This window comes from Arctopsyche grandis, chromosome 2 (genome assembly GCF_051622035.1).
Source record: "Arctopsyche grandis isolate Sample6627 chromosome 2, ASM5162203v2, whole genome shotgun sequence".
Lineage (NCBI taxonomy): Eukaryota > Metazoa > Arthropoda > Insecta > Trichoptera > Hydropsychidae > Arctopsyche > Arctopsyche grandis.
The window spans coordinates 36,403,194-36,417,617 of record NC_135356.1 but is presented as its reverse complement, the minus strand read 5'-3'; the positions used below and the strand labels follow the sequence as shown (position 1 = coordinate 36,417,617).

General features: G+C 32.7%; 1 protein-coding gene across 1 annotated transcript; it reads left to right on the top strand.

Moving 5' to 3' along the window:
• The first annotated feature begins 4,280 nt into the window (after window positions 1-4,280).
• LOC143922409 (uncharacterized) lies at window positions 4,281-13,922 on the top strand. The gene is made up of 6 exons (XM_077445634.1): window positions 4,281-4,416; window positions 7,694-7,846; window positions 7,930-8,060; window positions 10,815-11,070; window positions 12,192-12,560; window positions 13,801-13,922. The coding sequence occupies exons 1-6, from the start codon at window positions 4,281-4,283 to the stop codon at window positions 13,920-13,922; spliced, it is 1,167 nt and encodes a 388-aa protein (XP_077301760.1).
• Window positions 13,923-14,424: the final 502 nt, after the last annotated feature.

Sequence of the window (14,424 nt, the reverse complement as noted above, 5' to 3'; positions counted from 1 at the left end):
TTCGCGTAACTGTATAGTTTTGTTATTTTTGTATTTAAGGCCATTTTGATAGAATGGAATGCAGAACTCATAATGCTGAATCTGATAAGGCAAATTAATTGAAATCAACAATATCATATATCTATACACAAATCAAAAGTCTAATCATTTTTTTCTGATCTTGTGTATGGACTGGCTTAAGGAGGTATTACACTATCAACACGGATCGTGATTCTAGTATCTCTAGTATCTAGAACAGCCCATGTTCATATTATGGTGCTTACGGACTAAACCAACGACGATTTTGGGCCAACTTTTTTAATCTGCAGGATAAAACCAGTAGCGTACAAAATATTGAAATAAAAATTAAATTAAAAAATTGAAATTAAATATCAAAATTAAGCTAAAGAGCGAGATTGAGCTAAAATTAGATCATCGTTGATGTTTTGAATTACAACAATGTTTTGAATTACGACGATACGCATTTAAAACCAGAGAAATATTATAATTTGATTTGAAACCAGAAAAAAAATCTTGATATAATTTTTTAAAGTCGTCACGATATGTTACTGTATTTCGACGTCGATGATCGATAAAAAAAAAACAATTCATAAAATAACGCGGTGTCGGTTGTCGGTGATTTGTCAAAGGGTTTTTTTTTCTTTCGTCGAAATAAAATTAATAATCACACATTATCCGATAAATTTTACCTATGAAATGATTTATTTCGACGAAAGAAACAATTGAAGAATAAAAAAATGTGACCGACAACACCCTGGGTTAGCAAAAATCGTTGGATCACCCATACTAATACATGATATATTCTCAGTAGCTGTGCTTTACGGGGAAGTAAAAATAATAATTCTTTGATTTTTTTCGATCTTAGTGCGTATTTTCGTAAGTCAAAACATCTTAAGTCGAGGATTACCTGTATGTGATTGTTAATGATCTAATTTAAGGTCAATCTCGAAAATTTATTTAAATTGTGCATGTTCTGTTTTAACTTTCAATATTTAATTTTAATTTTAATATAATGATTATAATTTTATTTTGATACTTGAATTTAATTTAAATATAATAATAATAGTTTTAATTTTGATATTAAATTTCAATTTTTAAATTTAATTTTTATTTCGATATTTTGTACGCTACTGGTTTTAAAAGTTGGCTGTGGGCCATTCGTTGGCTTGGTGCGTACGCACCATTACACTAACAATACGTGTAATATGGATCGTGTTATAATATTGATAGTGTAATATAGCCGAAAAAGTATATCACAAGTAACAGTGTTCATGTTTGAAATTTATATTCATTGCTTGTACCATTGACAATGAAACTAATATAAAATCTGTAAAAAAAATAAGTACATATATGAATTGAATTTTTACAAGTTATTCAATAGATTTAAATTGATTTTTATTTTGATATTTTATAAATTATATTCACAACACACCCTAGTCCTGTGCATTCCAAAATTTTCAGTTTGGCATATCAGTAAAAAGTTTCTCCAAACACAAGGGATCGGTAAGTAAAACATCGCGTTTTTTACTTACCAGGGCGGAGACTGATAAATCTTTAGTAAGTTTGACCCATTGAATTCGAATATGAGAATAATTTTTATTGGCTTATTCTCGTTTAAGAGATATGAGAGTTTAAAAAATGTGCAATTTTTACAGGCTTGTGCAGTCTTTAAAAATAATAACTAATTTTTTTTATTTCTTAAATGTTATTTTTTTTGTTATGCTTTTTATTTATTATAATTTTTATATCAAAATATAAAGTAATTGATTGCTGAATTATGGTTTTTATTATGTTATGCCTACATGTGTACCACGAAATAAAACTGAACTATATTTACTGCTGGCTAAACGATGTTTCTGCCTGTATATAGGTACAATTTATAAGCATTTGTTTGCATACACAAGTTATTAATAGATAAAACTTCGTCAAATGAAAGACCTATGTATATTAGTTATAATAAATTACATAAGCTTGTATTTTTAAATATTTTTACCTCAACCGGAAGTAGTACTTTTATTCTAGAGAATCGATGCTTTTAAGTTTTTCTCCGAAATCTTTCAGCGTATTGAACTGTAATTTCATATTTAAAAGTTTTGGCCTAATACCAAGTAATAATAAATAAAATTTGGTGAAGTTCCGTTAAGCGGAAGTGGCAGTTTATCTTTGTTTGATTGTTTTTGTTATTATTTTATTTTAACGTAATACTGCATAATTACATGTTCAAAGATTTAAATGAAAGTTATGTAGGCTAATTTAATAGTATATTATCATGTTTTATAACAATTTGAATTATGGTCACTCTAAAACTAAAAATCTGTTTTACTCTATAATACTGTTTAGTTGAGAACTATTATTACCATATATAAAATTAACTTAAGCGAAGTAAATGTGTTTAAACGAAAAATGTTGGATACCACGAAAATCTCGTAACCACGATAAAAATATATGAAAATGTCGACAAGTTGTTGATTTACATTTGAATAAATAAAACCTATTGATTTTTCGTCGGAAGCATGACAGCCTCATTCACTGGGTGAAAAGCATTATTAAATTGCGTTGAAATAATAAATCTAAAAATTGTTCTGAAATTTAATTCAAAATGAACATTTGATAGATTGGATCATTCTAGCTTTCGACAAATATCATTAAAAATTAAAAAAAAAAACCAGAGAGAGAATGAGACTTTGTCCACTTTTATCGAATAACGAGCACGTTGTGTTGACGTAAAGCCTGTAACACGACAAGCGTTAAAAATTGGATAAACATTAGGAGACCAAATGTTAACTGTAAACGTAATATAGTATACCATTAAAAGGAGCAAAGTTACTTAATTTTTTCCGAATAATATTATGTTAATACAATTTTTTGTGACCCGATTTTTCTGTCATAGAAATCACGCCCTACAGTGAACTCATTTCAAATTTATTAAAAAAATCTATTAATTATTTTGTCAAATACAATTTTGAGATCAAGTTTTGATTTTTTTTTTAATAATAAGATCTACTCACTACCTGGTATTATTTGTTGTATTATTACAATCAATTGATGCAATTTCTAATAAAATTAATTGCCCAACTGATCCGATAGATCTTTATTTTTATCATAAACATTATTTCATGCCTGGAATGCAGCAGAATACAAATCTAAGTGAGCGGAAGTCTGAAAAAATCATAGAAAGATTGCACTTCCATAAAATTATTCACCTCTTGTCTAACCATACAAATTATAGCATTTTAATAAATCATGACTAGCATTTTTTTCTTATTTCACTCGAACATATACCTACACTCTTCTTTATTTATTTTTATTTATTTATTTATTTTTATTTTACATACATATATACAAATATACCAGGAAGGCTTAAAAGGTAAACCCCAAATGCGCCTTCCTGGTCCACATAATTATTACATAGATACATGTAAATCTAAATATCTGACATCTATGGTCAGTATACATATATTTTAAACATCGTATTAATACGATAAATAACGATGAATAACTTTCATGTAACAATACGAATTTTATATTCGATAAACAACCACAGAGACATCTATGGTGAGCAATATGGCGAAACCTAAGATATAACAATAACTAAAGGTTCGCAACAGAAAATTACGAAGGAAACGCCAATTTTACAGGAATCGTTTCAGTGAAAATCAGAAAAATTGGCAAATTCTGATACGAAACGATCGACATGGAGTCATAAACCAAGGTCTGGCCAGCAGCGGAACTCTAATGGGACTCGAACCAGTGACTATTCTTCTCGGAACATAATATGCAAATGAATTTTAAGAAGTCAGATGAAAGTCGTTCCTCTACAGTGCGTTCTCCTTCCTGTTAAATAATCAAAATTGGACTATTGATGTTCATCTAAAAGGCTCATCTCAAATTCTCAATAATCTTATCGTACCTATGTAGCTCTGGGCTATTAGTTAGTTAAATTTGAAATGCAAAATGTTTTCATCTAATGTGAAGTTACTTGACTTTAAGGTAGTCTGGCCTAGAATGCCCCTGTTGTAAAGATCAACGTTTTACTATAACAGCACATCGATCACGATTATCGACGAGCTAACCTCCACAAATTCGATCGATTCAGCAGGTCAATTATGACAATTTCCAATACCAGTCCTATCCACGGCGATAATTTCATGAAAGTTCACTTAACACTGTGCATTCCTAGTATTATATTTTTCATCTTACCGTTACCAATTACCGTGGTGTTTGGACTGGTGGCCCAGAACTCGACCTGGGGCCATCAGACCTTCGTCAGACCCTCAGCCATGCGGGCCTTCCAGATCATCGTCTCTCTTTTGCTTTTGGCGATAATTCAAGTCGAATGTTTCAACTTGAGACCAACCAACGCCACTTCGGTGGCTGAAAGAAATCAAACCCACCTGTCAGAACGCTACGGAAGATGTGAGATATACTTTATAAATATCCTTTGATTGCATATAATTGAATTGTAGTATGTATATTTTCAATTTTATATAAAGAGTTCTTCTTCCGTATTCCGTATCCGAATGTATGTATATTGAGGTAGTCCCAATCTCAGTACGAGCTTAGGTCATGTAATTTTCCCTGTATTTTTCTCGGTCAATACATAAATTTAGTAAACCTTTTTATTTAGACATTCGGAATACGTACATACCTTACCTTAATTTTTTTCGAAAAAAAGATGACTTCATATATACCTAGATACATAGTTCACTACGTTAGTATTTGATCCCAATCTCCATCAATTGTTATATGCAAACATAAGGTGTCTCAAATAATTATGCAATGTTTTCAATTAGATCTAAAGCTTCATTTCATCTTTGTTTTATTCTGTATTAATCAATTTGAATATATCTAGTTGTGTTTTTTTATTATAATTTCTATACTAAGTTCATTTTACCCTTTTTTAACATTACTAAAAAAGGTTATTATATTCTGTGATATCTATATTTAAATATCTGAAACTTTTTGTAAGGATCCGAAAGTTATTGTCATATTTTTATTCATAGCAAAACAGGTGTAAAGAATTTATCCCTGCCGTTATTCGATATAGCACATCTGATATGCATACATTTTATCAGATTATACTTGAAATTTATATTTTTATACTTATACTAGAAATACTAAATTAGTACTAAATAGAAAAATTCGAACATTTATAAGTAATTATAATAATTAATTTCATATCAAGTACGTCGAAGATGAATGATATTAAATATTTAAAATAAATCTACGCCTATCTTGATACCAAATCCACCTAGAATAAAAGCCGTGTAAAATTAAGACATCAAATTTTTTTGTCGTTGAAAAATATATTCGTGGGTGAGACGTACATGTGTATGAATTTATATGCAAATGTTACATTCTTTTTTTAAGATAAAAATCTTGAAATACGATATTCAACCATAAACATAATAATATTAAACCATAACCATAAACATAATAATATTAAACCATAAACATAGTAATAGCAGGTAATCTGTGTATATACCTGAAAGGTATAGAGATTTTGTTGTAAATCAACTTTATATATCCCGTAGCTTTGTACATAAAATAATTATATAAAATAATTATTTAAAATATACATGATCGAAATTGCAGTTATGTAAATATATTGAAAATTATTGCCTCTACGACTTTTTTTTTATAACAAATAAATGCAGAACATTCAAATTTAATTCATCGATTCATTTATCAGAATTTACACTAAATTGAAAAAAAAACGATGGATCGCCGTAAAATTAGCTCCTCAAAAAATATAAACGATTGAGAATCACATCTTAAATTCACACTATAACTGTAAAAATATGACGAATGCTTTATTTGATTAGCAGCTGAACGAGTCTTACCGTTTTTCTATAATATATAGCCTACATAGCGAACGCTGGACGACTTTTCCGTCGATTACGTAAACACGATTTTTTAACTATTGATTTGGGCCGTTACGCAATGCAATGACCGAGGTTTATCCATATATTTAATCATCATAGTTACATAGCGCCAACCACTCATGAAAACTTATGCTAAAATAGTATGGAATTTGGTCTTCAGTATTAAGCATTCGAATTTCCAAATAAGTCCAAAATAAATCACTAAAAATCAACACATATCTATATCTGTATGTATATATTGACTAAAAACTACAATTTCAAAATGACATTCGGTTAATTGTACTTGTAACTAACAAATAACCTAGGATATTCTATGATAAAAGTACCAATGACTACTTTTATAACATATTAGTATCAGTAAACAAGATATAAACATAGTTTTCCAGACTACAGTTTACTATATGAATATTTGATAAAATTTTTAAACAGATTTTTCCTCCTATTATGCCTTAAATATTAACATTTAAATAAAGGAAACATTATACATATGTATCTTAATTTATACTAATAACAACATAATCAGTAACATATCATAATCAGTATGAATTGAAAAATAGATTCTTGAGTTTTTTATTCAATTAAGCTGTATGCATTAAGATTAAAATAAGATAATATTGTACATATGTACAATATTATCTTATTTTAATCTATATACTTAAATAAATAATAAGCTATAACGTAAGATTTGCAAGATAGTTTGGATAGGAGATTTACATGAGCCGTTGCAATGAAAATCAGAAAAATTGGCAAACTCCGAAAGGAAACGATTGAACTGGAGTTTAAAACCAAGATCTGGCCAACAGCTACTAGTGGGAATCGAACCGAGACTACTCCCCTCGAAAGCATAATATGCTGACCCCTAGTCCAAGCTGCTGGTTGGACTATCCATCGAAAATATAATACAGAAGATTTTTTGGAGGAAATACCCATTTAAAATGTATCGAAATGGATTATTTTCAGTTCAACAAATTAAATGCTCAGTTTTTTTCAATGAATGGTTGGTAACTTTTACGAAAATTTAATGAAAATATGTAATATAGACAACGAACGAGATCACGAGCTATTAGAATAGACCAAAGATGTAATGTAAACATAATATACATACATACACATAAATAATAAACTGCATTTAAAAATAAAAATAAATATTAAAAGGTGGCCCATTAGAGATAATCTCCAAAAAAGTCTCTCGAATTTTTTTCCATGAATATTTTGTCGAATTGGAATTTAAGGACCACACTGACAAAACCTTCTAGAGATAATTATAAAACTTTATACTTTATGTACGTAGTAACAATAAATTAAGTTTTGTGATAATGCGAAAATTCGTACTTGAGATTTTGACTGATTCGAACTCAGAATCGATCACTGATCACGTTTCAATGATCTAGAAAAATATGTGTGTGTCTGGAACCGGATAGTAGAACTTTTGTCTTGAACAACTGTAAGTTTCCTTACAGTTGCGCTCAATTTGTATCGAAAATGGTACATGTGAACGTGTATGTATGCTTAATTATCGAATATTGTTTTGTGACCTTCTTATATTCCTCAAATAAAAAGATAAAGTTATGGGTTGGTCACATTTTTTGATAAATAAATTACTAAAGTTCAACATTACAGCTACAGTAGATAAATTTCTAGAGATTTTCCCGCACATTAATTTCTACGAGAATACCTAACCATACTGAGTAAATATGTACATACCATATGAACAAAAAATACTTACACCTATGTACGATGTACCTATGTATGTACATATGCATTGAGATATTAGATGGTGTCATTATAAATTATCAATTTTCCTTCAGTTTTTCCGCTTTTCACGATAATCCGGTTCCCTAATACGGAATGTGTTGGAACCGGAACCACAACTGGAGTCTGCTTCACGAAAAGGGAATGTAACGACCTCAAAGGGACCGTTACTGGAAGTTGTGCTTCAAAACGAGGCGTATGCTGCATCAGTGAGTACCGTTTCAGATCGTTCAAATTTAAGTAAATATTGTAATATAAATTTGAACCGTAAAAATATGTTTGTTTATCGTAGTTCAGAGAACTTGTGGTGGTACTACCAATGTCAATGGAACCTACTTTTCAAACAGCGGATTTCCGAATTCGTTCAATGCTGGAGGACGTTGTGCTTTGACTGTCACCAGATGTAATTCAGACATATGCCAGGTATGTGATCTAAATTCAAAAGCAATTGTTATTTCAAAATGCTCAATACATAATCGATACAGAATGTAAAACTGTTAAAAAGAATAGCAGAAAATGATCTCTAAAATAATCAAATTCGACTTTTTTTTGAAAGGATTCTGATTTGAACGAAAATAGCTCCAAATAGATATTTTTTCAAAATTATCTAAAGCGGGCTCTTCACTCGCACCGTGCACGGCCACTAGCACCGTGTGTGTGAGTCGAAATGTGAGTGTGTGCGTTTCGCGCGTTCGAGTTCGCGCCTCGCAGCGTCCCCCATGTTTTGTTCCGCGATGAAGGGACGCGTCACGACGACGAAGCGAAACGCACACACTCACCTTTCGACTCTCACACACGGTGAAAACGTGATTCCTTCGTTGCCGAGCTGTCGAATACCAGTTTGCGACGATCCCCGTTTTTGGCGGAGAACTTCGTGCGAAGTCCAGTGGCGTAGCTACCATTTCGCAGAACGATGCAAAGCATCACGGCCCACGCTCGATTTGTAACAATTTCACCGTACGCCACTGTTATACACTTGCGTATAAGCTGAGTAGGCGTGTCAATAACAAATCAGGCGTGGAGCCGCTCGAGTAAGAAAACATTGCAGAAACGAAATCTTACTTTAATGTTTAGACGAAACCACTTTGGTGTTGAATTGTATATATGAGAATGTTAGTAAATTACGAAATTCATACGAAGAAATAAAATTAGGAGGGAACAAAGTGGCCAGGAATTGGGGAGAAATTTTTGCATCAGGGCCCAAAATTTCTAGCTACGCCACTGGCGCTAAGGGGTTAGTAAAAAGTAGTAAAAAAAATATGTCACTTTGAGTGCTGACGTCTTTTCTGTTGAAAGCCCGCCACGCTGAAAATTTTTCCAACATTTCTAACTATGTAGAATGATTTAGAAATCTAATAGAAAGCGGTTATAAAAATTGTTGCTAATCTAAACAAACCTTAGATCACTACCCTAGATAACTACCGCTGAGGATTTCGAGTTTTATAAAGGTGTGTTTAGACTCTCTAATATATGTATCTTGCAACAATATAAAATAAACAAAATAAGTCTATTAATGAATGTATTTTTCCCAAACTACTTCCGTGTTCTTCAATGTTGTTTAAATGTAATGCTCACAATCTAAATGCCAAGCCACAATCTAAAATACTCAGCAGTCAGGGATTTCCAACGAGAAATTCTGCTATGGTTATAAATTCAGAAATTCCAATGTAAACTAGTCTTAATAAACATTGAAATGGATTACACGACCCATGTTTAATGCATTTTTTTTCAATGCTACCTGGAAAGGCGTAGCGGGTATTATTCTTGTTTATTTTTTACATACTCAAAAAATAACGCCTGTTGGCATATTTCGTTCTTATGGGATTATTGGCAAAACACCGATCGGCGTTGGTCAGCATTATGGCTTCCAATCCCGGGATCCCAGTATTTTCTGGTACCGTGAATCCCGGTGCTGAAACTAATCTGAATACCGGGATTACGGTGCTGGCAGAAATTTCTTTAAAAATATTATTTTTACAAAAATAAATGGAAAAAAAATACAAAACAACATTATATAATGAAAAATGGTGGGATGAGCAATGACAGTCATAGTCCATTTGTTTGCCACCCGTTTCGACGCCAGCTTGCCGTTTCCTCGAAATGGTATGAACGGCCTGTATTGTGTCGCAGATATTGTGCTCAACCGCAATGATATTTTATGCATATTTTGACTGATTCGAACTGAGAATCGATTACTGATTACGTTTTCATGGTCTAGAAAAATGTGTATTGTGTGTCAGTGTTTTTTGGGAATTTTTGATACATTTGATTTCCCGGTGCTAGCACCGGGATCCCGGGATCGGAAATTCCCAGCACCGCAATCCCGGTGCTGAAGAAACCTTCCGGGATTGGAAGCACTAGTCAGCATTCAAAAGTTAAAACAAAAAATAATAATACCGTAATAAAACCAAAGCGTCCTATTCTTTATTATATATATACAAACATATGTACATATAATGGCCCAATTTCATCAGTTTGTTTTTTGTAGTTATATAAGATATATAATATGATAGGAAATAAAAAATCAGGGAACTCTGGCTTAAGCGCTAGAGACAAAACCACTCCAGCATAAAATTTAAATATCAATTTCGACTTTCGAATTCGAATTCCGCCCCTAATGTATGTACATACATATGTTTGTACAAGGCGGCCCGCGTTGCTTAACGTTGAAAGCGGGAAATGCCACATATGTAGTGAATATTGCTTCAGTTTATTATAATATTTCCTTTATTTTTATACCCAAATGCTTAAATACAACAAATAGTCAAAATTGATATTTTAATTTTGTCATATTCCAGTCACCGAGCTCTTTTTACTGGGATGATTTGGTCTGCGCGTGGCTTTTTCACTGCGCGGTTTTGTCTCTCGCAGTTTTGTCTTCCGCGGTTTTTTCGCCTTGCCACTATGTCGGGGTGGTTACGTCTGCGCGCTTTTATACCAAGCGCTATTGACTGAACACCAAAATCCAGAAATTTTTCGCTTTGAGTGGGTCTCGAAATCGTGAACCTTCTAATGATAACTCGAATGAGTTACTATTGAGCTTATCATGGATTTGGAACGAATGGTTATGAGAAATCAGTCAGCAATTTTTATATAAAATAAATTTTTCCGAGTTAACTACATACAAATTAATAAAATATACTAACTAATATTTATTTGTTTTAATTTTTTTATCAGTTACGTCTAGAGTTTTTGGAATTATCATTGGCTCAACCTGACGGTACTGGGGCGTGTCTGAATGACTTCATGACAGTTACCGGTGGTTCATCTCAAGTGCCAAGAATCTGCGGAGAAAATAGCGGTCAGCACGTGTACATCAACTTCAATGGAGACAGTCCAATTACAATATCGATATCAACAAATACCGGAGTCGATTTCAACCGACGTTGGAATATCAAACTGGTGCAGTTGGGTTGCAGTTGTCCAACACTAGGTACAATTTCATACATACGTATTGATTTTGAGTTTTAAATGCTTTTCATTATTACTAAATTATGTTCACAATACATCTTATATCTATTGTAACAGCTACTGATCTACTGATCATTTTCTATTTTACAATTTTAGTTTAATTTTGTTCATAATAATCATTATTCTAATGTTAATGTACGGCATAATAGGAAAAACGAGCTCAAAAACCTATTTACAATTCTTATAAATGCTCATAACACACCTAATACATAATATTAATTAAATACTCTCTAAAGTCGACTGTCTAAAGCAGATTGTGTTTAGGTAATCTGTGTGTTATACCTGAAGGGTATAGACATTTTGTTGTAAACACCGAGACTCTTCACAGGTGTGTTAGTATGGTTATTAGTAGAGGTAGGATAGTCACAGTGCTATCCATTGTTGTAAATCCATTGTAAAAAAGTTTCGGCAAACCTTAAACAATGCATTTACAACCTTTGAACAATACGCGGCACCTTCTGGGTCCGGTGACTAGTTATTAGTGAATCTACTGGTTATTTTGTTAGTAATGTCTGTAACTAACGGAATATTATTTATGGCATGCAGTATTTTCAAGTTAGTATATATGGGTGTGTTATAAAATATTTTTAGGGATATACAAACGTACATATACATACATGTATATGTAAGTTACACCCAGCTTGTGAAATTGGCAAATTAAGACATTGCTAAAAAAATGCTCAATTCATGAACGATGAAAGCCTGTTGATACTTACTTTTATCGTCTAAAAAATATAAATTTCGATTAATATAAAATATATACGTATTCCATAAATAAATTAATAATATTACCAATGTACGTACTCTATATCAAAGTTTTATTAATGTAAATATTTCAAAATACGAAACACGAACTCAAAACTAACAAAAAATTTAAATTAAATTCCACCGACCGCTATATGCACGAAAAATTTTGTATTTCTAGACTAAAATGCAATGCGAAACTGAAACGAAATGTAATTGGCTATCGTGGGTTGAGTGGGGGGGGGGGGGGTAAATGCGATAGCATGTACATTTTACCTAAGTCTCATGCTAGATCACATAAAAAAATGACATTTTTAAAATGCCATTATTATCTTTCAGCACCTTCCGGTTGCCTTATGTACTACACCGGCACTTCCGGCACAGTGAGAAGTTTCAACTATGGAACTATGCAAAATGCAGTGGTCACCGCGTTCGGGATGCAGATCATCGGCACGCGAGAGTTGGCCAATTTGAACTATGGGATCTGCATCAGGATGGAGGCTGGATTCTGCAGCATCCAGTGGGCTCAGACTGCGGATATTTTCTCGTTCACGGTGACCGGAGATGTCGTGGGATTGGGAAATTTGGTTGGGACTCCCGTTGCTGAGGTAGTGGGAGCTGCTTGCACGACAGACTTTGTCGTTATAGCGAATCCCGTGGGTTTCAACGCCGACAGATTCTGTGGAGCTGGATTTTCCACAAAAACCAGTTAGTAGAAAAATGTCTGCTTGCAAATTAGTCCATTTCTGATCATATATTTGAATATATGTTATGCGAACATAGCGCTGAAACTTTCCCTCTGAAGTTTCATTGAAGATAAGCAAAGTCTCAAATGGTCAATTCATTCATATACAGGACTTGTTTGATTTGATAGGATCATTAGACAATAAGCATTTTTTTTAAGACAAGCCAAAAGCAATATACAGGACGTTGGATATACATAATCAACATTTCATCTAACTTTAAAATAGACAAACTCAAATAACATAATCTTTTCATTTGCAATGTTTAACCATGTGCGTTTTATTGAGTACTAGCTGAACCCGGCGTGCGTTTCAATGCCACAATAACGAATGCAATTCCTGTTCCCGTTGTGTTCCCGTTCCCATTTGGCGGAAAAATGCAGGCAGCGAACACATTTTAAATTATTCAATTGTTTGTTTATTTTACCCTAACAACGCAGGTCGTGATGCGAAAACATTTGAAATTATTGCGTTGCAATGCGACTCATTCCCGTTTTTCCCGTTTTTGGCCGATTTTTTTTACAGTAAGCTTCCCGGACATGCATACAACGAATCCCGAACGTTCCATTGTAATCGGTTGAGTGATTTAGGAGCCTATACAAGACAGACAGAAAAACAGACATTTATTTTAATATATATATAAATCGGTCTCCGTGACGAGACAGAATGTTAAATGACAGAAAACGCAAATATCGGAAGGCAAAGATCTAAAATCGAAAGATCTTAAGTCGGAAGATCAAAAAAAAAATGGTGCATGGTAAACGGTACATACTCACTTAATTTGCGCGAGCAGGATACAACAGGAACAAGAGGAACAGGCTTTTCTTCCCGTATTAATGTGCGCGAGCAGAATACGGGAGGAAAAGCATGTTCCTCTTGTTCCTGTTGTATCCTGCTCGCGCAAATTAAGTGAGTATGTACCGTTTACCATGCACCTTTTTTTTTTTGATCTTTCGACTTAAGATCTTTCGATTTTCGATATTTGCCTTCCGATATTTGCGTTTTCTGTCATTTAACATTCTGTCTCGTCACGTAGACCCGTATAAAGATTTTTTCTGCATTGCGATTTATTGATAATGGCGAAAATTATCGAAATTCTTTTGATAAAAACAGCGAGTTTATTTGCAAAATGATTGTTAATTTCCACAAAAATTTTAATTAAATATTATATCTCTGGTTAATTGATGTTTGTATTGTTTTTGCAGCTTTTTCGAAGCCGTTCGTCTTGACAGTGGTAACCAATGCCAACGAAGGTCCAGCTCCTCCAGATGTAGCCAACAGAGGGTTCATGTTAACTTTCGCTCAACAAGCTTGTGCACAAGTGTAACATGGTTGAAAGATTAAGATTTATTAATATAAGATTTTAGAGATATGCGAATGCGATTGATTTCAATTAAAACAATTGATAAAAGATTAAATTATTTAAAATTCAATGTATATACGTACGTTCATATTGTTTTCACTGATACAAATATGTACATACATTGCCATTGTTTTTTATGGTATTTGGACTATTAGTCACATCACGATCGCCTAAAAGACAATTTTTGCCTGAAAATCGCGAATACGGAATATTTGGCACTCGAGTTCTCGTTAGTATAATATGATAGTTATCGTTAGTATGATGGACTTTTCGACTGCCAGATGTTCCGTTATAGAGATTTTAGTGACTTTTAGGCGAGCACTTTGTGACCAATTATCACCGAATCATCTTAACGAATCAGTGACAACGATTCGTTAAGATGATTCGCACAATCCACATTCAAGTGGATTTCAAAATCCATAGGACATTCCAGTGGGAATGTTTGCATTGATTTGCACATCGATTA

Bases quoted from the DNA above. Each gene is read 5' to 3' on its own strand.
- LOC143922409 (XM_077445634.1), top strand. From the start codon at position 4,281: ATGCGGGCCTTCCAGATCATCGTCTCTCTTTTGCTTTTGGCGATAATT. The intron at 4,417-7,693 runs GTGAGATATACT...ATTTTCCTTCAG, and splicing joins GTCAGAACGCTACGGAAGAT to TTTTTCCGCTTTTCACGATA. The intron at 7,847-7,929 runs GTGAGTACCGTT...TGTTTATCGTAG, and splicing joins ACGAGGCGTATGCTGCATCA to TTCAGAGAACTTGTGGTGGT.